The 23,473-nt window shown below is 42.4% G+C and overlaps 1 protein-coding gene across 6 annotated transcripts in view; it reads left to right on the top strand.

The window, feature by feature from the left end:
• LOC149437630 (asparaginyl-tRNA synthetase-like) overlaps window positions 1-23,473 on the top strand; it is a 179,984-nt gene that overhangs the window by 134,036 nt on the left and 22,475 nt on the right. The window contains exon 13 of one of the 6 annotated variants that reach the window (XM_089660823.1): window positions 19,369-21,486. The exons of the other annotated variants lie outside the window; for them this stretch is intronic. Within the exon in view, the coding sequence (XP_089516949.1) occupies window positions 19,369-19,389 (21 nt within the window). The 3' untranslated portion in view covers window positions 19,390-21,486. Of the gene's footprint in view, window positions 1-19,368; window positions 21,487-23,473 lie in introns of those variants that run through there. 6 annotated transcript variants of the gene reach the window in all.

Consider the following 23,473-nt stretch of genomic DNA (forward strand, 5'->3'; position numbering starts at 1 on the left):
TGGTGATGGTTTGGCGCTCTGGGGGGGGGAGTTAGGGGAAGGGGAGATGGAGAACGTGAGGAGGTGGTGGTCGGAGAGAGGGAAGGGGGTGTTAGAGAACTGGTTGAGGGTACAGAGGTGGTAGAAGACGAGGTCCAGGGTGTTCCCAATGATGTGGGTGGAGGATTGAGTGTGCTGTGTGAGCGCGAAGGAGGAGGTTAGGTGGAGGAGTTGGGAAGAACATTCTCCATGGCTTCTCCAGACCCTTTCACGTCTGTCACTTGTGCTCAGGGTGAATCTGCTCTCAGCTGTGAAAAGCACAGGGCGCCAGTGGTGGACCTGCCAATTCTGGTGTTCAATGGCAAATGTCAATTGAGCTCTATGGTTCTGGGCAGTGAGCACAGGGACCACTAGAGGACGTCGGGCCCTCAGGCCACCCTCATGAAGTCTGTTGATTGTAGACCTATACAAGGCTGGACTGGGCTACCAAACTATCGCCAAGCAGCTTGCATCACCGGTCTTTTCCAGCAGTTCCCAAAAGCCTGGAGGAGACCAGCAGTGCATCTGCGCAAGTGCGTTTTTTTTGTTTTTTTTTGATTGGTGGCTTGTTAGAAGAGTGGGGGAGGTAAGTCTTGTGCATTTTAGTCCCACTTCAATAAAATAGAAATAAACAAAAAAATTAGAAAGAAAATGGTTGAGGGGAGAAGGGAAAGAAGGAGTTAATTTGGGCTGATTTGGGTAAACTAAGGTTTAATAAGGGGTTGAATAGACCAATTTTATTTTAATAAATGTGTTTTTCCTCTTGTCAGGCTGCTTTAACTGACAGGATATGCAGATTGAAATTATGTGCGGTTACAGACATTTTACCGCATTGTAAAAACGTCTGTCACCACAGGTACACAAAGGAAACAATTGTTTCCTATGTGTCTCATTCACACTGCAACACAGCCTAGCGCTGCGCTAAAATGCAGACATGCTGCACTTTATCGCATCATACTGCATGACATTGCAGTGAATGAAGTGTACATTTTGTACATTTCAAATAAAGTTTATACAGAAAAAGAAAAAAAAAAGGGGGGGGAGCAGTACAATGCGCTGATTCGCGCACCACACTACCCCCTAGAGCAGCTGGCGACAAAGAGCTTTCGCAGAAGTAAAGTGCTGCAGTAGCACTCCTTACATTGTGAATCAGCCGTAACCCCCGGTTCACACATATGCGGCCGTGCGGTACGCGTTTTGCTCGGGCACGAGAGCCCATTCATTTGAATGGACTCCCGTGCCCGTGACACGCAGGTAAAGAAGTCCCTGCACTTCTTTGGAAAACGCAGCCCGCACGGGAACCTCGGTTCCCACTACGGTTACGTTTCCCAGTGCGGGCGGCGTGCCATTAGAACTAACGGCACCCGCCCGCGGGTCCGCAGTTCTCTGTGTGGGTGGTGCGGCTGCACGGATTTCCGTGCGGATCTGCAGCGGCACCACCCGCACAGATGTGAACCTAGGGTAAGACCCCAGTCATATCATTGTGACTCATCATGGAATTTGATAGTTTCAAATCAACATGACAAGTCGCACCCTATTGTCTGCAATTGAAGCCGTCAAATTGGTGCGATTCCGACTTCATTAAAGTTGCACCGATTTTGAAATCGGTGCATGCACTACTTTTTGCAAGTTCGGGGGCAACTTGCATAGCCACATGTGCCTATGCAAGTCGCACAGATTTCTTGCAAGTCGCACCTGACGTCACACTGACATCCAACTTTGAAATCGTGCGACTTTAAGTGAAGTTGCACGATTTCAAAGTCTGATTCAGTGTGACCGAGCACTAAAATGTAGTAGGTACAAAAGTAATACTGTTACATTGTATCTGTCTATTTTGCATCTGAGCAATGTTGATAAACGGACAGCTTTTTTTCTTTTCATTTTTAGAACCTAGAACGGCTAGCAATTGGAAGGGGGCAGAGGGGTAGAAGGACTGGATGTGCTACTCATGTCCTGTGTACTTTGATGATGTTTTTTTATGGGCATGTGCAGCACGTCCAGTGTCTTCGGCTAGTTGATATATCTTAACTACTTCATCTTTCCCCCTATGGAGAAGAGCAGTTTTTATATCTCTGTTATGGACCTGTTAATTCGGCAATACCTTTTGTCATTACTTAAGATGTGATAACAAATATAAAATAAATAGTGATCCCCATGTTATTACTGTGCTCAAACAAAAAAATATCAAAATTAATAAAAGGAAATCAAATTAAAAATAATATAGAAAAAAATGTGAAAATAGAAAACAGTTTTGCAATTGCAGAGCTGCTACAACCTGGCAGTGCAATCAGCACACATGTGAACATCATATTAACTAATAGCAACGCGCTCTACTATATCATCGGTAACCACAATAGAAAAATACATTTAGACATCAACACTAAACAATTATGTATAAATGTCCAATTCGTAATTAAGTCCCATACACAGTCCAATATATACGTGATTTCTATGCAGGGGAAAAAAATCTTTTATATATATATATACAGTGGGGCAAAAAAGTATTTAGTCAGCCACCAATTGTGCGAGTTCTCCCACTTAAAAAGATGAGAGAGGCCTGTAATTGGCATCATAGGTAGACCTCAACCATGAGAGACAAAATGAGAAAAAAAATCCAGACAATCACATTGGCTGATTTGGAAAGAATTTATTTGCAAATTATGGTGGAAAATAAGTATTTGGTCACCTACAAACAAGCAAGATTTCTGGCTCTCACAGACCTGTACCTTCTTCTTTAAGAGGCTCCTCTGTCCTGCACTCATTACCTGTATCAATGGCACCTGTTTGAACTTGTTATCAGTATAAAAGACACCTGTCCACAACCTTAAACAGCCACACTCCAAACTCCACTATGGTGAAGACCATAGAGCTGTCGAAGGACACCAGAAACAAAATTGTAGACCTGCACCAGGCTGGGAAGACTGAATCTGCAATAGGCAAGCAGCTTGGTGGGAACAAATCAACTGTGGGAGCAATAATTAGAAAATGGAAGACATACAAGACCACTGATAATCTCCCTCGATCTGGGGCTCCATGCAAGATCTCACCCCGTGGGGTCAAAATGATCACGAGAACGGTGAGCAAAAATCCCAGGACCACATGGGAGGACCTAGTGAATGACCTGCAGAGAGCTGGGACCAACGTAACAAAGGCTACCATCAGTAACACACTACGCCGCCAGGGACTCAGATCCTGCAGTGCCAGACGTGTCCCCCTGCTTAAGCAAGTACATGTCCGGGCCGTCTGAAGTTTTCTAGAGAGCATTTGGATGATCCAGAAGAGGATTGGGAGAATGTCATGTGGTCAGATGAAACCAAAATAGAACTGTTTGGCAGAAACACAACTTGTCGTGTTTGGAGGAGAGAGAATGCTGAGTTGCATCCAAAGAACACCATACCTACTGTGAAGCATGGGGGTGGCAACATCATGCTTTGGGGCTGTTTTTCCGCAAAGGGACCAGAGCGACTGATCCATGTACAGGACAGAATGAATGGGGCCATGTATCGTGAGTTTTCCATCTTCCATCCGCAAGGGCATTGAAGATGAAACATGGCTGGGTCTTCCAACATGACAATGATCCCAAACATACCGCCTGGGCAACGAAGGAGTGGCTTTGTAAGAAGCATTTCAAGGTCCTGGAGCGGCCTAGCCAGTCTCCAGATCTCAACCCCATAGAAAACCTTTGGAGGGAGTGGAAAGTCAATGTTGCCCAGCGACAGCCCCAAAACATCACTGCTCTAGAGGAGATCTGCATGGAGGATGGGCCAACATACCAGCAACAGTGTGTGCCAACCTTGTGAAGACTTACAGGAAACGTTTGACCTCTGTCATTGCCAACAAAGGATATATAACAAAGTATTGACATGAACTTTTCATATTGACCAAATACTTATTTTCCACCATAATTTGCAAATAAATTCTTTCCAAATCAGCCAATGTGATTGTCTGGATTTTTTTTCTCATTTTGTCTCTCATAGTTGAGGTCTACCTATGATGCCAATTACAGGCCTCTCTCATCTTTTTAAGTGGGAGAACTTGCAGAATTGGTGGCTGACTAAATACTTTTTTGCCCCACTGTATATATATATATATATATATATATATGAATGTGTGTATGTCTTTTATATATATCTGTGTTGTGTACAGTGGGGCAAAAAAGTATTTAGTCAGCCACCAATTGTGCAAGTTCTCCCACTTAAAAAGATGAGAGAGGCCTGTAATTGGCATCATAGGTAGACCTCAACTATGAGAGACAAAATGAGAAAAAAAATCCAGACAATCACATTGGCTGATTTGGAAAGAATTTATTTGCAAATTATGGTGGAAAATAAGTATTTGGTCAATATGAAAAGTTCATCTCAATACTTTGTTATATATCCTTTGTTGGCAATGACAGAGGTCAGACGTTTCCTGTAAATCTTTACAAGGTTGGCACACACTGTTGCTGGTATGTTGCCCCATCCTCCATGCAGATCTCCTCTAGAGCAGTGATGTTTTGGGGCTGTCGCTGGGCAACATTGACTTTCAACTCCCTCCAAAGGTTTTCTATGGGGTTGAGATCTGGAGACTGGCTAGGCCACTCCAGGACCTTGAAATGCTTCTTACGAAGCCACTCCTTTGTAAAAACATTAACCTTTAAAAACAAATATTTCAATATTAATAGTTATTGAAATAGAAACAAAAAATCAGCAGGCAAATAATAGTTTAAGGGAGAAGGAGACTAAGCAGTTAATTGGGGCTGATTAGAGTAAATTAAGGGTTAATAAGGGGTTAAAAAGAGGAACATTTTATTTTATTTTTTACTTTTTTTTTTACTTGTCACATTGCTTTAACTGACATCCCTTTTGATCTGCAGATGAGTGTATAGAATGATACAAAAGTAACAAAATGTTACTTTGTATCTTTGTATAATCGCAGATTGAGGCTCTGTGCACTCTAGGGCGACTCCAAAGTCACGCGATTTCGAGTGCGTCTTTGTTGTGCGACTTTTATGCGGCTTTAAACTCTCTGGCACTTAAATAGCAGGAAAGTGGCATCAAAGTAGTGCAGGAACCTTTTCAAAGTTACTGCGACTTTAGGTCACATAGAATGGAATGGGTGCCGTTCAATCGATGGGCTGCGACTTGTCACACAACCATCTGTATCCAACGGGGGCGGACTGACCATTTGGAAACTGGCACTGCCCGAGGGCCCGGGGTCAGTAGGGGGCCCCATGAGCTGCCCCTGGTACCTTTTTCATAGGCTTTTTTGAGTTTGGGCAAGGACACAGGGGCCCCATGATCCTCTATTGCCTGGGGGCCCCATGAGTTGTCAGTCCGCCCCTGGTATCCAAACTCGCATTGCAGGTCACACTAGTGTAAACAGAGTTTTATGCAGAACGCTTTTTTGGCAGCTACAGCCGCCGACACCTTCTCTGAACTTACAATTATGCCGCTCTGATTAATCCAAGCCAACGATTTCTGAAAACTAGTGTGGGGGGAGGGTCCCACAAACAGAGTAGAGAGACTGGACGTGCTACACACATTCTGTGTACAATGATGATGGGGTTTTTTGGGACGTGTGTAGCATGCCCAAAGTCAGCAACTAGTTAAAGCGACCCTGTCAGGTCCTTGAAAAATAGAGCTGAAAATTCCCTGCAAAAGAAGAGGTAGCAATCCCACCTCTCTGTTGACCCGTATCTCCAACTTCGCCTCTGTTCCGGGAAATGCAACCTCCTCCAGGCCCTCTAGCATTTGGTACTGCTTGGACCTTGAAGAAGAGGACATACCCCGAAAGCTTGTCCTGAAAATTGGATGTTGGTGCAAATAAAAAAAGTATCACGGACAGTACTCAATTGTTTCTCTACTTCCAGGAGAGTCCGATACCAGTACTCACTGTGTGCTGTGGTTCCATTCTCTGACCTCCTAAATGACTGCTGTGTAGTAAGGTGGCAAAGGGGTCAGAGAATGAAACCACAGCATGCAGCAGGTCTGCTGGTACCCCAACACTCCCTGAACAGTCCCTGAAGGGCTTGTAAATGGCTGCAGCGAGGAGGCAAGAGATATGGACTACTGCCAAGGTGAGTATGCTACCTCTCCTCTTGTTTTTTTTTTTTGTTTTGTTTTTGTTTTTTTGTTTTTTTGTTGTTTTTTATTTTTGTTTTTTTGTTTTTTATTTTTGTTTTTTTTATTTTTATTTTCGTTTTGTTTTTGGAGAAAAAAAGTGAAACAATTGTTTTAGGGCTGGTTCACACTAGATGCAGTCCAGTGCGTTTTTTTTTTCTGCATCAAAAATGCATGCACAGTGTTTTCCAATGGTCCTAGTTCACACCAGTGCAGTCAGTTCCCGGTGTAGAATAAAAAGTAGAACAGTCTGAATTTTTTCTGCACAGAACCATACTGGACCTGCATCAGAACTGCACCGGAACAGAGAGCGATGTGAACTGCAAAGCAAAAACGTATCCGGAATGCATTCAGAGTGCGTTTTTGTGGTTTGAACCAGGGGCGGACTGACAACTCATGGGGCCTCCGGGCAATTTAGTGGATCTTGGGGCCCCTGTGTCCTTGCCCAAACTCAAAAAAGCCTATGAAAAAGGTACCAGGGGCATCTCATGGGGCCCCCTACTGACCCCGAGCCCTCAGGCAGTGCCCGAGTTTCCAAATGGTCAGTCCGCCCCTGATGTGAACTGTCCCTTAAAGTGGACCTATCCTTTAACTTATGAGCTCGCTCCACATTTTGGTTCCAAGGATTTCATGGCTCTGCCCCCGCCTACTGCAAAAGCAGAGGAACAGATGTGTTCATTTCTATTAATAATGATCGGTTTTTATTTTTTTGTTGATTCCATACGATTTTCCAGCAAGGAGATCGCATCACAGATGTCACTGATTAATACGGCTCTGACATGTAATGAATGAAACGTGGCGGCTCGCTGCATCATGTGAATCAGATGTGTCGCTGGGCTTTATTACGTGACATCTGAAGCCAACGCTCTCTTCCCTGTATAATGTCTGACGCTCTCACAGACATCTGAAAAACATTTTTCAGATTTAATAAAACACATGTCGTTTTGTAGAAGACAGTATGCTGAAAAAAAAGTGGCAGTTGGGTTAGGAACTACACTAATGTTTTTTTTATTAGCTTGTGGAGCGCCAGCCAGTTATTGGACAGATTTTACAGCGATATTAACCACTTCCAGTCCGGACACTTTCACCCCCTTCCTGTCCAGGCCAATTTTCAGCTTTCAGCGCTATCACACTTTCAATGACAATTGCGCGGTCATGCAACGCTCTACCCATATGAGTTTTTTAGCATCTTTTTTGGAGACAGATAAAACTTTATTTTGGTGGTATTTATTCACCACTGGGAGTTTTATTTTTTTTTGCTATATAAATGAAAAAGTCCAAAAATTTAAAAAAAAAACGTTTTTCTTATAAAATTTCGCAAATAATCTTTCTTCATAAATCTTGGCCAAAATGTATTCAATTATCTTTTTAGTAAAAAAAAAAAAAATAACCCAAATTAGTTTATAACCAAAAATTATAATTTTTCCAAAAAAATAGTTTACGATTTTATTTTTTTTATATTATTATTTGTTTTTTGTTTTATTAACATACTGTCACCCTAGCAGTACAGTGTCACCATAGTGACACTGTACTACTTGTGGGGGGTGATGAAGATTTTTTTTTTTTTTTACACTGATTGCTTTTACACCCATAAAGGCTGTAAAAGCAATCATTTCTCCTTCTCTCTGGCTGCATTCTTGCAGCAAATTGAGGAATATTGAGTGAGCTGTGATTGGTCACAGCTTGTCACATGGTACAAGGCTGTTGTGAATAGCCTTGTACCATGTGACCTCTGTCATCATTCACAGATTTCACATGTAGTAAGCAATGATGTCAGAAGGTGACATCTTGCTTACTACTATTCATGTGATCACTGATTGGCCAATCAGTGATCACATGATCAGGACCTCACACAGAGGTCCCGTCCGACGATCGGTGCTCAACTGTGTCCTCTGGACAGCTGAACACTGTTTATGAATGGCAACCTGCCCCTGCACTGCCACCGTCTGGCTGTTTACGTATATACATGGGCCGGACAGGAAGTGGTTGAGCCCAAAACCAAAAATTTTATATATTGCCACTTACCAATCATTAGACGTGGCGGCTGCATTGGTTTTTGTTTTTTTTTTGCCTCCCCCCCTGTGGCAGGCGCAGCACCCTTTGGTGCCTTGTGCGCTGTGGCATTAGAAAAATTATGCAATTGCTGTTTCTTTGTTTGATTAGACTGACTTTACTCTGTAATTCCTCCAATGCCGCTCTATGGATGCAGTAGGTTTAAAGAGCACACCGAATACTTTAGTTAACTTCTTTAATAACTTCAATCTTCTTCATATAACTGCTTACAATGGCTTGTTTCATTTATCATACAGTAGCTTATTTCTTTATATTACAGTGGTTTGATTTGATAGCTTGATAAATTTGTTAGATTCAGTAAATTCGATTTGCTATATTCGATTCGTTATATTCGTTCGTTCGTTAAGTTCGTTCGATCGTTCGTTATATTCGGTGGAACTACAAGTAAAACACACACAACAGTTTCAACACACAGATCCACCTGCACTGCCAAACAATAGAGGAACACACAAGTGCATTAAATACCTATTTGGCCTTCTCTGCTCCATAAAGCTTTTCCGATTGGAACTGTCTGTTTCCTCCTCTGTCTGCTGAGCATGTGTCTCTAGAAAATCCTAGCAGGGAGTTTTACACAGGCATAGATGTGAAACTGGCTGGGATTGGTTAAGGCTCTGTACAGTGTGAGGCTGTCTGTGATTGGCTCACCTTATACTAACTCTTAAAGGCACATTTTCCTTTTCTGCTTCTGCTAACACAATGAATATATAAATGTCATATAACAATCAAAGACATAAATTACAGCAATGATTTTGCTTTTGGCTTTAACATGTGCACATATATACTATACTGATGTTATTGGCAGGTTTGGTATACACATATATGTGAACCATATTAGCAACCTAGGACTGGTCTTAGCTGGCCAGCTACACTCCCCTCTGTTTTCACCTGGTGATCTGGCCAGTAACGCACCACCTGTATTAGAGAGCCCCCACTCTGGGTGAAGGAGCACCGGGGGCATAGCAGACAGAAACATTGTCAGTCTAAGGCAGCGTTTCTCAACCTTTTTTCAGTCAAGGCACTCTTTAAAATTGTGGGCAGTCCCAAAGCTCCTATCCTCCATCACTGAGCTAATGTGACTCCGGCACTGATGGAGAGGGGCAGGGAAGGGTCAAACTAGGATGCTGTGCAGGCAGGGGCGTCCCTAGAGTTGGTGTCACCCGGTGTTATAACACTTGGTGGCACCCCCTCCGACGATTCCCGCAGAATGGATCGCATCTGCGGATTGAGCATTGTTGTGGGCTTTTGAATCATGTCTCAAGAATATGACTTTTATCAAGACATAATATTATATGGCAAACAGATCAGCATAACCGGATGTTAAGAGTTAATTTTGTCTTGGTTGAACCACCAAGAATTCTAGTTAAAGAACTGGAGAGAATGGGTGAAAGGATTGTTTTTCTTTCCTCCTAGAGACAATACTATTTTGAAGTTCTACAGGTGATCAAACACCATTATTCAGACTTCAATAAGCAGGTAAACATATACAAGGTCTGGACATGACAATAGAGGAACCAAACTGATTGTCTGAGAGCTTACCCAAACCTTGTAGAGTGTGATGAACCAACAGACCTCTGAAACTATTACCATATACTATTGTTCACCAAGGGTGAAGGCATTAACAGATGTTTACCATGAGTCCAATACAAGGGCCAGGCAAATAGAGAATTTTTTTTCCCTACACAGAGGAAATGTTGATTCTGAAACAAAGGGGTGAAATTCAGGACATTTAAGTTTAAAAGTTCACTGTATATCATTACAAAAATGTATTACAAAAACAGATTATAAATAAGATGTCATAGACTTTAAACACCACTAAATACTCAGCAATGGGAACTACATATCACTAACTTGAGTATTGAGATGATGGGAAGTAAGATGTATTATAAACTAGCATTAGTTACATGTCTTATCAGGAAACAAACAGGATGGTACTTCCAGGAGGAATAACCGAATATACACCTATATTCCATGGTCCCTATTTAGAATAATATAGGTATCACTGCTATATCTGGATAGAGCCGTATATTTTATTCCTGAAATTACCTGAAGATTCCACCCAAGGTATGAGTCATCTCAAATGCTCACATTGTTCTGTGATACATGACCGCCACCTGGCGGGCAGGTGAGAAATAGCTTATGTACACACATTTCTCAACTAGCCAATCAGGAAGCCTGGTGGGAAGGTATCTTAGAACAATGGACTAATGGATATAAAAGCCCATGTGCTTTAAAAAAAGGAGGAACCCTCATAAAGACCTCATGGAAAGAACTGACATCTGAAGAAGATCTCTGCTGAAATAATTACTCTTCCATCTTTTCAAACTTCTTAAAACTTTAAACCTCTAATCTTATAACTTCCTACATTCTCCCCTACTGAGAATCTTTCACTTGCCCTATATATCAGTCTAAAGGCGTTCCACTGCCAGCTAAATCCACGGGAGAGTTGCCTAGTCTGACGTCCGGGTGTGGTGAGATGTTTATTTGATTTTGTATTAATTAATTTCTCTGTTGTGTAGAATCATAAAATTACCTTAGTGTATTACAACAATATTGGGTAGTTAGAGATATGTAGAAAGATACTGTGTTACTGTTAAAAATTGTTTATTGCCATATTATAAATTTTTCCATATTTCATAATTTATTGAATATTAATAACCAGAGTATCACATATCAAGGGCTTACTTCTTGCAATCCTATGGCCACGGCGTGCGAGAATATAACCTTTGAGATATTCGAAATTATTAATTATTAATAAATTTAATAAATAATCATATCATTTAAAAATTGTAATTGATGTAATTAGTTAGAAACTTGATTAGTGTGTCTTACATTGGTAGGTTATATCTTTGATTGTGTGTACCAATATTCATTTATCACCAGTCTTTTGCGTTTTGTGTTAATATATATATAATTTTTGTACATAAATAAATTTTTATATTTATCTATTATAAGGCAAATTTTGTGTGTATGGTACGAAATCATATTGGCTAAAAGAATTCAAGGTATAATAATAAGTGGTGATCAAATTATCAAGGTGTCCAAATTATTGGTTTACTAAATATTTGCCGTATTTTAACGGCTGGAGGCACTGTAATATTTCATCTAAGGGAAAGGGACACGCCCTTTATAAATAATATATACCCTTACATAAACCACCACAACATAAATTTGGAGGCACTGCTGAGATCCATAGAAATCGTACCATAACACAAAACGCACTGGTGATTGTATATTTGTACACTTTATCAAACATATATTTTGTATCAAAATGGCATCCAGTAATCACGGATCCACCTCTTCCAAGCATAACGAGGAAAATATGGCGGCTCAAGGCATTGAGCAGGAAGTTATGAAGCCAGCTCGGAAAGCTGCCGGTGCTTGGCAGAAGTATGTTGAAAATGAAGTAATAGATTATCTCCGCAAGAGATTAAGTTTGGGGGATAGCAATATGGAATTTGTGGATGAAGAGAAAAAGCAGGCTATTAGCACTTTTGAGGACCTGTTCAACCAAAAGGGCCAGGTTGTTGGGTTTTTAATAGCATTTGCTGGAGCAGAAAGTGATAGAAGCCGTGACAGACTTCTCCTAGAAGCTTGGCCCATGTTATGGTTCATGACCGCTGGAGCTGCCCAGCAGACCATGACTCTAAGGGAAGAGTTGTCAGAGGCCCGCCTCTTGTTAGAAAGCAAAAATCAGGACATTGAGTCTTTGAAAGGGAAGCTTGGTCATGCCGGTGTTCGTTTAGACGAATCCGAGAAACATTATGATAGATTGGTCGGAGACTTTCGAAGTGCTCAGGACCTATATGAAAGAAACTTTCAGGAATTAAAACAACTTCAAAAGAAGTATCAGGACTTAAAAGATGAGGTGGAGTACTTCAGATCAGAGAGGTTATCTCCTGTCAAAATTAAAGTTCACCCAGGGGATAAGCATGACCAGTCAGAACTTACCTTGATAAAATCTGAGCAGAAAACTCTGGAGGAGCAGATTATAAGGTTGACGGCCCAAATAAATTCTGGGGTCCAAGGACGGACCAACCCAGTCAAGCCAGAGGCTGATGAGCGGAGATACCCGCATCACAGCGAAGTATCTGATAGTGAGTCAGGGTCAGAATATAGGTCACCTCCTAGGCTTTCAAGATACACTCCAGAGCGCTCTGAAGAAAAATATGAGGTTTCATATAGGCAGGAAGGGAAATCCCAGGGGTCATTCAGGAGATATGACACCCCAAAGGTTATTAAATTCCTGAAGGACACTGTTCCTATGTTTTCTAAGAAAGGGTCCCTTGAGGTCACCGAACACATAAGAACATATGAACAGACGTTAGAGATTCTGGGCATTAGAGATGACCACACCAAAATAGAATTGCTGCCATGGGTGTTTGAAGAGAAATACCGGCAATTCTTTGAGACCTTGAGGGCCTATTCCAATCAGTCCTGGAGAGAGGTTAAACATAAGTGCCACATGGAATTTGGGCCTTATAAAACTGTAACCTCTGCCAAGGCTGCGGCCTACAATTTAAAGTGTGGTCCTCACCAAAGCCCTGCAGAATTTCTGGCTGTCCTCAGAAATGCCTATTTCCTGGCTGAAAAGGATCCCAATCCTAACCAGCCAGAATTCAAGACACTATTCTATGAAGCATTACCTGCTTACATAAAATTGGGACTTGCAAAGGATTACAGAAAGGGATGCTCTCTTGATTGGTTGGTGAGAGAGAGTGACTATTTATTCTCGATCCAACAGTCCAGTGAGGGCGGGATAAAAAGAGAACCTAAAAATAGCCCCAAGATAGTAGCAGCCACTACCGTATCCCCTCCAAATCCAAATTTGCAGGCAGAGAAGAAATCATATGCGGAAGTAGTCCGTGGGGGTAAAACCAATGGTTCCCCTAGATTTGTACCTCAAACCCAGCAAGTGAAGGAGGTCCAAAACTTTGCACCCCAAAACCAGTGGGTGAGAAAGGATAGACAAAAGCCAGGGAACTACGGTAGTGGAAGTGAGAAGAATAAAAAGTATGGTAAGGGTCAGTACAGTGATGAGAATCAAAGGAGGCAATGGTATCCTCAGAGGTTCTATTATCCTCGCCAAAACCAACATGGGAATTTTTATGGGAACCCCAATTTCAATAGGAACCATAATTACAATAAGAATCCCAATTTTAATAAAAACTCCGACTTCCAAAGATTTCCTCCACGCCAAGAACACCCTCAGGCTCAAAGGGGGGATACAGTACCCCAGGCTCCCTTTAATAACAGGGAGACCCCAAAACCTCAGAGAGAACAATGGCGTCGGGATCAGAGCAGTAGTTCTGACTCTGAGTCTCATTACCAGTCTCGTCCAAAATACAAGCGCAAGTATAGGAAAAGGGAGAATCAACAGAATGACTCCTCTGAGCGTATTGGACAAATAGAGGCACAGGTCAGCAAAATGGCTGAACAAATGGACAGGCTTGTCACTCAATTTCCATCCAATCCTTTTTTAGGAGCAGCTCCTGTGACCAACCAAGGGTCACAGAATTAACAGGCACCCAAGCCTTAAACCAACAGGGGAGGACACTGAGTCAAATGACAGGAGATGTGTGCCCCGTCCCTGACACGCCTACTAATGGAGAAGCTAGTTCTCAGGCAAAGGGGGACCAGTTGTTGGTTATTAATGATTCTCCTGTTTTTCAGTGTCCATCTATTGCCCCTAATATAGTCGCGGCATCGGAAGTCGTCGGGATTGACAAGCCAGACGGAGCACCAACTTCTAGTTGTGCTTCTGTCTTGAGACAGTCCAAGAATCCCACCAGGGAGGATAAGGGTGATGTGTCCACCACATGCGGTGAGATAAGAGCTAGTCATAGGTTATTGAAGGGCCCACAGATCTTCAACCACACTAATTTCATGTGTGAGCTGACTGAATCTGATGGGAGATATTATGCCACGGTGCAGGTGCAGGATGCCAGTGATCTTTCGATTGTCGGCTTAATAGACACTGGATCCCAAGCAACCATCATGTCACAGGAACATTTTGACAAAGTGGCGAATGTCATGCCCACCAAGCCGAGACTTAAAAGTTTTGACAGCTCATTGATTGGTGTAGGTGGAGACCCGTTACAAGTCATGGGTACCGCCTGGCTTAAATTGAAACTGGGTAATAAGGAACTGAGACACCCCATCATCATTGCCAGTATCTCCCAGCACCACATGATAATTGGGATGGACTTCCTAAAAAGGCTGAACACCATAGTTGACTGTGTGAACCAAGTCCTGTGGTCACAGGTAAATACCCCAATTAAATATGGGAAACTTAAAACTCCCCATTCCCGACAACACTGCCACCTGGTGGAAGAAAGGCCTGGATCATTAGAAATCCATTTCAGGAACAGCCAACTTCCTGATGTAACGGTTATCAAACCTGATGACTGTAACCCTATCAGAAGAGATGAGGAACACATTTTTAGAATTCCCCAAGATAAAATAAAAGATATCTCCCTCCAAGATGACATCCTTACGATATCTTTTCATCAGGAGGATAAACCAAGAAAAGGGGGAGATCATACCCAATTCTTGACAGGTATTGAAAGGGTTAACAGCGACTTGTTTATCCCCATCCGGATAAATGGTCTTAATAGGTCAAAATATGCCAAACTAGATTTGAGACAGGAACACAGCTTTGTAAGCCATGGGTTGATAAAACAACTGACCGAAATGGAAATGATCCGTTTCTCCACACCTCAGCGTCATTGGATTTCAGACTCCCTTGATGACTCTGATGATCACAATTCAATGGCTAGGTGTCTCTTAAACGTCACTGTAGGAAACAAAACAGCCACCCATGTGTTCCTAGTCTTGGATAATCCCCAAACTAAAATTTATTTTGGCAACGATGTATTACATCGCTTTGCAATGCAAGTCGACCTAATTAATGACTGTTTATGGAGTCGACTAAAGGGGGACCCCGAAAAATACCAAAATCTGGACTTAGCTTTAAAATCCCAGCAACAGATGCCTTATGCTGTTGAAGTCCAGGTAGCCCAAAAGATTACAATTCCTAAGGGCATAAATAATTTCATACTCCCCATCCAAGTTAAAAAGGGACATAGACTGAAGGGGTCAGATGCATTAGTATGCCTCTCCCATAAAATGCAGGGGGAGGGACTGAACATTACACACACGCCCCTAGTCAACACACATCAATCCCCGATGTACATTTACGTACATAATCTGTCCAATCAGGACATCGTCTTACCCAAAGAGACCCTTATTGGTCTAGCGGTAGAGACTGAATATTATACCTTTGGGGTTACTAACCAGGTGATTGGACTCATCCCCGATGAATATTTGTCGGAGGAACAATTAATTGAACAAACATTCCATTCATTACCAGAGGGTATTTTCACCATAGAGTCCATTTATCCATTCGATTCTAAAGATGGCACCTGTCGAATCGAAGAGACATCAATTGTCTTTGATCACCCAATCAAAGAACAAGAGTACCCCAAAGAACCTGGATGGCAGGAGAACACACACACACATCACATACCCAATGACCTCACCACAAAACTTGAAGAGGCATATGAGATAGGTCAGCCGGAAAGCTTTCCTGGATTCAAGGAGTTAGTGGAAGAGATGGTGGCCCTCGCCGACGCGTGTGCCAGTGATCTCGACCGACAATTGCTCCGAGAGCTTCTCCTTGAATTCCAAGAGATCTTTGCCAAGGATTCTTACGATTGTGGGACTACTGACCTACACATCGCTAGGATCCAAACAGATCCAGATGCCCCACCAGTATTCGTAAGACAGTATAGGTTACCATTAGCTTCCTATGAATCTCTAGCTGAGATTATCAGGAAGTTACATGAAAGGGGTATAATTCGGCCCATCCACAGCTCCTACAACCACCCGATCCTGGGTATCTTAAAACCCAATGGACAATGGCGTCTGTGCGCTGACCTCCGTCAGCTAAACAAGCGTGTGTACATGTCAGGATGGCCTGTCCCATACATAGACCAATGTCTAGCCCAGCTCCAAGGATCCCAAGTTTTCACAGCCTTGGATTGTGCACAGGGGTATTGGACCATAAAGGTGAGCGAGGAAGACCAATACAAACTGGCCTTCAGTTTTGGGAATCGACAATATTGTTGGGTGAGAATGCCTTTCGGATTCATAAATTCCGGACATGAATTTGCTGTGTTCATGCACAAGGCCATGCCAGACGCCTTCGAAAGGGGGACGTTGGCATATGTGGACGATATCCTGATCAAAAGTACTGATATGGCCAAACACATTACAGAACTTCGGCATGTCCTGGGCCAATTAAAAGCAGCAGGAGTAAAACTGTCCTTACAAAAAGCCCAGTGGTGTCGCACGAAGGTAAACTTCCTAGGCCATGAAGTTACTGCTGAAGGTTTGAACCCACAAAAGAAGAAAGTTGAGGCGGTTCTGAATTGTAAAGTCCCTACTAACCTTAAAGAATTGAGATCATTCCTAGGTATGGTAAACTACTCGCGTAAGTTTATTGATAATTACGCCGAGATAAGCAAGCCACTGCTTCACCTACTGAAGAAGGATGTCGAATGGTCGTGGGGTAAGAAACAGGAGGACGCCATGAAGGAGTTAAAGGAACGTCTCACACAAGCTCCGTGTCTCGGATATCCCGAAGGGGGTAAAAATTTCTATCTAGAGACAGGGTTTACGCAGGTAAGTATGAGTTCTGTTCTTTACCAGAAACGTGATGATGTCAGTAAGGTGATTGCCTATGCCAGTAAAACTTTGTCCCCGGTTGAAGTAAAGTTCAGTGACTGTGAAAAAGCTCTATTGTCCACCGTGTGGGCATTACAGAATTTCCGCAGTTACATTCAGGGAGAGAGAATCATTGTTGAAACGGCACACCAGCCTTTACAGTATTTAAAGAGTGAACGTATCAAGGGAGGAAATGTGTCTAATAGCCGCATCACTGCTTGGACTTTGTCTTTGCAAGGGTGGCCTCTTGAAATTCGGTACAAACAGAACAAGGAAAGTCCAGTAGCCCAGGGCCTAGCCGAGCTCCATGATTGTTCCGCAACTACGCCTGCTATGGAGGCCCCGGACACTGACTTTCTGGAAGAACAACTGTTCTCTCCCTACAAGGTTTACGATGAAGAATACTGTAAACAGCTGCCATGTGTATATGTGGATGGTTGTGCTTTTCATCACAAGGATGGGGAACAGCTCCAACTAGTGGCAGGTATTGGAATCGTTTGGACCCAAGGTGTCACCCCAATTTCTGTGGGATACAAACTTGGACCAAAAAGCAGTCAGGTTGCTGAACTTACTGCAATTCTTAGAGCAGTTGAGATGGCTATAGAGTTCAACATCAGAGAGTGTGCCATCATAACCGATTCCAATTATGTCAGGAATAGTTTTGTGGAGTATTTCCCTAGGTGGAAGCGAAACAACATGAACAAGAGTAATCACAAACCCGTGAAACATGGTAAGCTCTTTTGTCACATCGATGAACTGGTAAGGTCCAATGATCTCACCCTGCACTTCAAGAAGACCAAAGGCCACTCCAAGGTTCTAGGTGCCGAGAAAGAAGGGAACGATCTGGCCGATTCTCTAGCCAAGGAAGGGGCAATCACCGGTGAACTGTTAGACATTGATCAATTTTTAGGTACCGTACAGGTTGAAGCTGTCACCAGGCAACAGGCCAGAACAGCTGGTGATCCGAATGCATTACAGTGGAGTCACGATTCTCCTAGTGAGGATTTAATTACTGCCCAAAAAGAAGACCCAATAATTGGCTTGTTTTATAGTCATATAGAAGATCCCAACCAAAATCCCATAAATAAGGAAGTATGTAGTGGGAAGGAGGATTTACGTATCTTAATGAAATCCAAATCCCAATTCTCTTTATGCCAGGGATTGTTGATACGTACCTCAAAGGGTGGCGTACAACAATGGGTCGTCCCACTTAAATTTAGAGGTTTGATGCTACAGCATGCCCATGATGCTCCCACTTCCGGTCATCGTGGAGAGAAGATCACGTATGAGATCCTGCGGGATTATGCCTACTGGCCTCATATGTTACGTGATGTGAAGGAGTACTGCCAAGGTTGCCTAATATGTCCCCAATTTCAACCTACCAAGCCAACTCACAGAGCACCTCTCCAGAAGAGGGGGATATGTATGCCTTGGTCAGACCTTCAGATGGATTTTATTGGGCCCGTAACAAAATCTTCACGAGGAAATCGGTATATGTTAACAGTTACATGTTTATTCACCAAGTATGTCGAATGTATACCAGCACCAAATAACAGCTCCGAGACATGTGCCGCATTGCTAATAAATCATGTATTTTCACGTTTTGGTTTACCTCAGAGGATAGAGTCTGATAGAGGATCGCACTTCACTAGCGAAGTGATGGCCAAATTGTGGAAAATTTTGGGGGTTAAAAGGAAATTGCATATCGCCTATCGGCCAGCCTCTAGTGGTGGTGTAGAACGATACAATCAGACCATCGTTAATGTCCTTAAGAAATTTGTTAAGGAAACAGGCAAAGATTGGGATGTCAAGCTCCCGCTGGTCCTGATGGCGTTGAGGGCTACTCCGAATACAGTTACAAAAATGTCATCTTTTGAACTGATGACAGGTAGACGGATGGTACTGCCCCAGCACTTATTGTATCGCACTACAGATCAAAATTTGATCAATGCTACCACCACACACCAGTACATAGAGGATTTACGTAAACATCTGCAATATGCTTTTACCTTTGCCCAGCGAAATTTGGAAAGAGCTGCAACTAGTGCTAAGACATACTATGATCTCAAAACCTCCAAGAAGGAATATGAGATTGGTGACAAGGTCTATCTATACAACTTTGCAAGAGACCAGATCAAGGAACGGAAATTCCTTCCATCTTGGAAAGGTCCGTTCTCTATCATTGATAAAATCTCTCCGGTCGCATATAAATTGCAGGTTACCCGGTATGGTGAAATCAGTGATAGATGGGTGCACATCAACCAATTACGTGCTTGCCATCCGAAGTCTCAATTGCAGTTGTTGGAAGACTGAACCCACCAATTCCTATCTGGAGATATTGAGATCATTATTAAATTTCCTTTAAACATATAATTCATCTTTTGCCTTACAGGATCCAGTAACATAATTTTATGTATATCCATTACTCAAACTGTTCATTTTAATAATTTAGAAAGGAAGGCCCAGACTATGACCAGACCGGCGATCGGAGGTGTCAATGACCGGACCCTAGAAGGAAGCTATAATGTCCTGTGGGAAAGACCAGATGCCAGAGATCGATCCGGAGACGATAACCTGATGTCCCAGGCCACCAAGGGCCAGTCCAGAGGAAAAGACCCGCCTAGGAGACCGTCTAAGAGACCTGTCGTGCGGAGGACCCATGGACCCCAAGGTGGATGTGCCAGGCCAGGCCGGCCTCATCACAAGACCAGGATCGTCATCGGAAGTGTCCATCTAAAGACGCCGAGTCAAGTTGAGGAACAACCAGCATGACCGCTGCCATTTTATTATCGAAAATTTTTTTTTTGAATTTCATTCCCTTCACCGGAGAAGACGAACGATCACTCTAACCAAAAGTCCCACTCATGTTTTTCGATACAGACACCCCTCTACGCGTGCCTATACCCCAAAAACAAAGGGGGATTTTGTTGTGGGCTTTTGAATCATGTCTCAAGAATATGACTTTTATCAAGACATAATATTATATGGCAAACAGATCAGCATAACCGGATGTTAAGAGTTAATTTTGTCTTGGTTGAACCACCAAGAATTCTAGTTAAAGAACTGGAGAGAATGGGTGAAGGGATTGTTTTTCTTTCCTCCTAGAGACAATACTATTTTGAAGTTCTACAGGTGATCAAACACCATTATTCAGACTTCAATAAGCAGGTAAACATATACAAGGTCTGGACATGACAATAGAGGAACCAAACTGATTGTCTGAGAGCTTACCCAAACCTTGTAGAGTGTGATGAACCAACAGACCTCTGAAACTATTACCATATACTATTGTTCACCAAGGGTGAAGGCATTAACAGATGTTTACCATGAGTCCAATACAAGGGCCAGGCAAATAGAGAATTTTTTTTCCCTACACAGAGGAAATGTTGATTCTGAAACAAAGGGGTGAAATTCAGGACATTTAAGTTTAAAAGTTCACTGTATATCATTACAAAAATGTATTACAAAAACAGATTATAAATAAGATGTCATAGACTTTAAACACCACTAAATACTCAGCAATGGGAACTACATATCACTAACTTGAGTATTGAGATGATGGGAAGTAAGATGTATTATAAACTAGCATTAGTTACATGTCTTATCAGGAAACAAACAGGATGGTACTTCCAGGAGGAATAACCGAATATACACCTATATTCCATGGTCCCTATTTAGAATAATATAGGTATCACTGCTATATCTGGATAGAGCCGTATATTTTATTCCTGAAATTACCTGAAGATTCCACCCAAGGTATGAGTCATCTCAAATGCTCACATTGTTCTGTGATACATGACCGCCACCTGGCGGGCAGGTGAGAAATAGCTTATGTACACACATTTCTCAACTAGCCAATCAGGAAGCCTGGTGGGAAGGTATCTTAGAACAATGGACTAGTGGATATAAAAGCCCATGTGCTTTAAAAAAAGGAGGAACCCTCATAAAGACCTCATGGAAAGAACTGACATCTGAAGAAGATCTCTGCTGAAATAATTACTCTTCCATCTTTTCAAACTTCTTAAAACTTTAAACCTCTAATCTTATAACTTCCTACATTCTCCCCTACTGAGAATCTTTCACTTGCCCTATATATCAGTCTAAAGGCGTTCCACTGCCAGCTAAATCCACGGGAGAGTTGCCTAGTCTGACGTCCGGGTGTGGTGAGATGTTTATTTGATTTTGTATTAATTAATTTCTCTGTTGTGTAGAATCATAAAATTACCTTAGTGTATTACAACAATATTGGGTAGTTAGAGATATGTAGAAAGATACTGTGTTACTGTTAAAAATTGTTTATTGCCATATTATAAATTTTTCCATATTTCATAATTTATTGAATATTAATAACCAGAGTATCACATATCAAGGGCTTACTTCTTGCAATCCTATGGCCACGGCGTGCGAGAATATAACCTTTGAGATATTCGAAATTATTAATTATTAATAAATTTAATAAATAATCATATCATTTAAAAATTGTAATTGATGTAATTAGTTAGAAACTTGATTAGTGTGTCTTACATTGGTAGGTTATATCTTTGATTGTGTGTACCAATATTCATTTATCACCAGTCTTTTGCGTTTTGTGTTAATATATATATAATTTTTGTACATAAATAAATTTTTATATTTATCTATTATAAGGCAAATTTTGTGTGTATGGTACGAAATCATATTGGCTAAAAGAATTCAAGGTATAATAATAAGTGGTGATCAAATTATCAAGGTGTCCAAATTATTGGTTTACTAAATATTTGCCGTATTTTAACGGCTGGAGGCACTGTAATATTTCATCTAAGGGAAAGGGACACGCCCTTTATAAATAATATATACCCTTACATAAACCACCACAACAGCATAATGGATCAGAGCCCGATCCATTATGCTCCCCAATCCGCAGATCCGATCCATCCTGCGGGGATCGTCAGCATGCAACCTATATGGGGTGTCACCGGACCCGATCCACGAAAAGGTAAGTTCCGACCTTCTAACCGCCGGCGTCCTGACAACCAATGACAACATCAGTTGATAAGGAGGATGTCAACTGCCTGCACACAGGGGCGTCCCTAGGCAGGTGCAGGGGGTTCGCGCCACATCGGGTGACACCTACTACACAGGGTGACACCGGACCCGCTCCTCGAAAAGGTAAGTTGTACGACGATCCCTGCAGGATGGATCGGATCTGCGGATTGAGCATAATGGATCAGAGTCCGATCCATTATGCTCCCCAATCCGCAGATCGGATCCATCCTGCAGGGATTGTCGGTTTGCTTTACAACTTACCTTTTCGTGGAGCGGGTCCGGTGTCACCCCATATAGGTTGCATGTCGAAGATCCCCACAGGATGGATCGGATCTGCGGATTGGGGAGCATAATGGATCGGACTCTGATCCATTATGCTCAATCCGCAGATCCGATCCATCCTGCGGGGATCTTTGGCTTGCTTTACAACTTATCTTTTCGTGAAGTAGGTCCGGTGTCACCCTGTGCGGTTGGTGTCACCCGGTGCGTTGCGCATCCCCCCCACCTGCCTAGGGACGCCCCTGTGTGCAGGCAGTTGACATCCTCCTTATCAGTTGATGATGTCATTGACAGTTAGGACATCGGAGGCTAGAAGGTCGGAATGGTGCACAGTGAAAATCCTGTGACTTTGTGTAACTAAAAGGCAGGTTTGTTCTACCCACTGGGTTTTGTGCAATTCGTAGACATTTTGCTAAGGTACCCTAGTTGAGAAAGGCTAGTCTAGGGGGAGGGGAGTGTTTGATGTACTAGCAGATTTAGATACACTAACAAGCCAAACTCCAGCTCATACTTTATAAACAGTTACAGCAACATTTTTTTTTTCTTTTGGGAAAGAATTTACATACATAACAGCTGATGGTTGCAAGCACCCCTGTCAGTGGTAAATGGTTTGTCACAACACTTTTAACTGATGCATTTGCAGGACAGCTTGTTCTGTTGAAAAAGAACAGACTTACTGGCTGGATCACTAAGTGAAAGTAAAAGAAAAAAAAAAGAAAAAGAAAACTAAAGCAGCCATCACATCTAAGGATTGGTGAGCTACAATGTAGTAAATGTTTGCTTTTGGGTTTAATACCTCTTTAATTGTCTTCATTCCCATTGGGAGCACAGAAGTAAGGGGACATCTTCCCAGTGGGGGAAGAGACCGCAAAATAATCCAATCAGATTTTTGTGCTCAGATGTGTGCCGTGTGGTTCCCGGGTACTTTTATTATTGGTTTATTGGCAAAGTGATTAAAGCCGGACTCCAGGCATTCAAGTGATCATTTTCTCCCCTACCCCGGGGCAATGTACCTTACCTTGTATCTTACATTTCTAGCTAGATAATTTTTTAAAGACTTTACTGGAGCGGTCGCATGACCAGTCCATACCCATTTTTCTCCTTTCTGTGGTGTGGAGCCAGGCAGGGAGCAGTGGCAGTACAGGAACTACTTGTCCCAGAAAATCTGTATGGTTCAAGGTGGGGGGCATTGATGCTTTGCTGTTTGGGCCAATATTAAAGACTTCTGGCTGCTGGGGCTGCATCATTACATC

The sequence above is a fragment of the Staurois parvus genome, unplaced genomic scaffold (genome assembly GCF_062004578.1).
Source record: "Staurois parvus isolate SC_StPar_1 unplaced genomic scaffold, SC_StPar_1.0 ptg001282l, whole genome shotgun sequence".
Taxonomy (NCBI): domain Eukaryota; kingdom Metazoa; phylum Chordata; class Amphibia; order Anura; family Ranidae; genus Staurois; species Staurois parvus.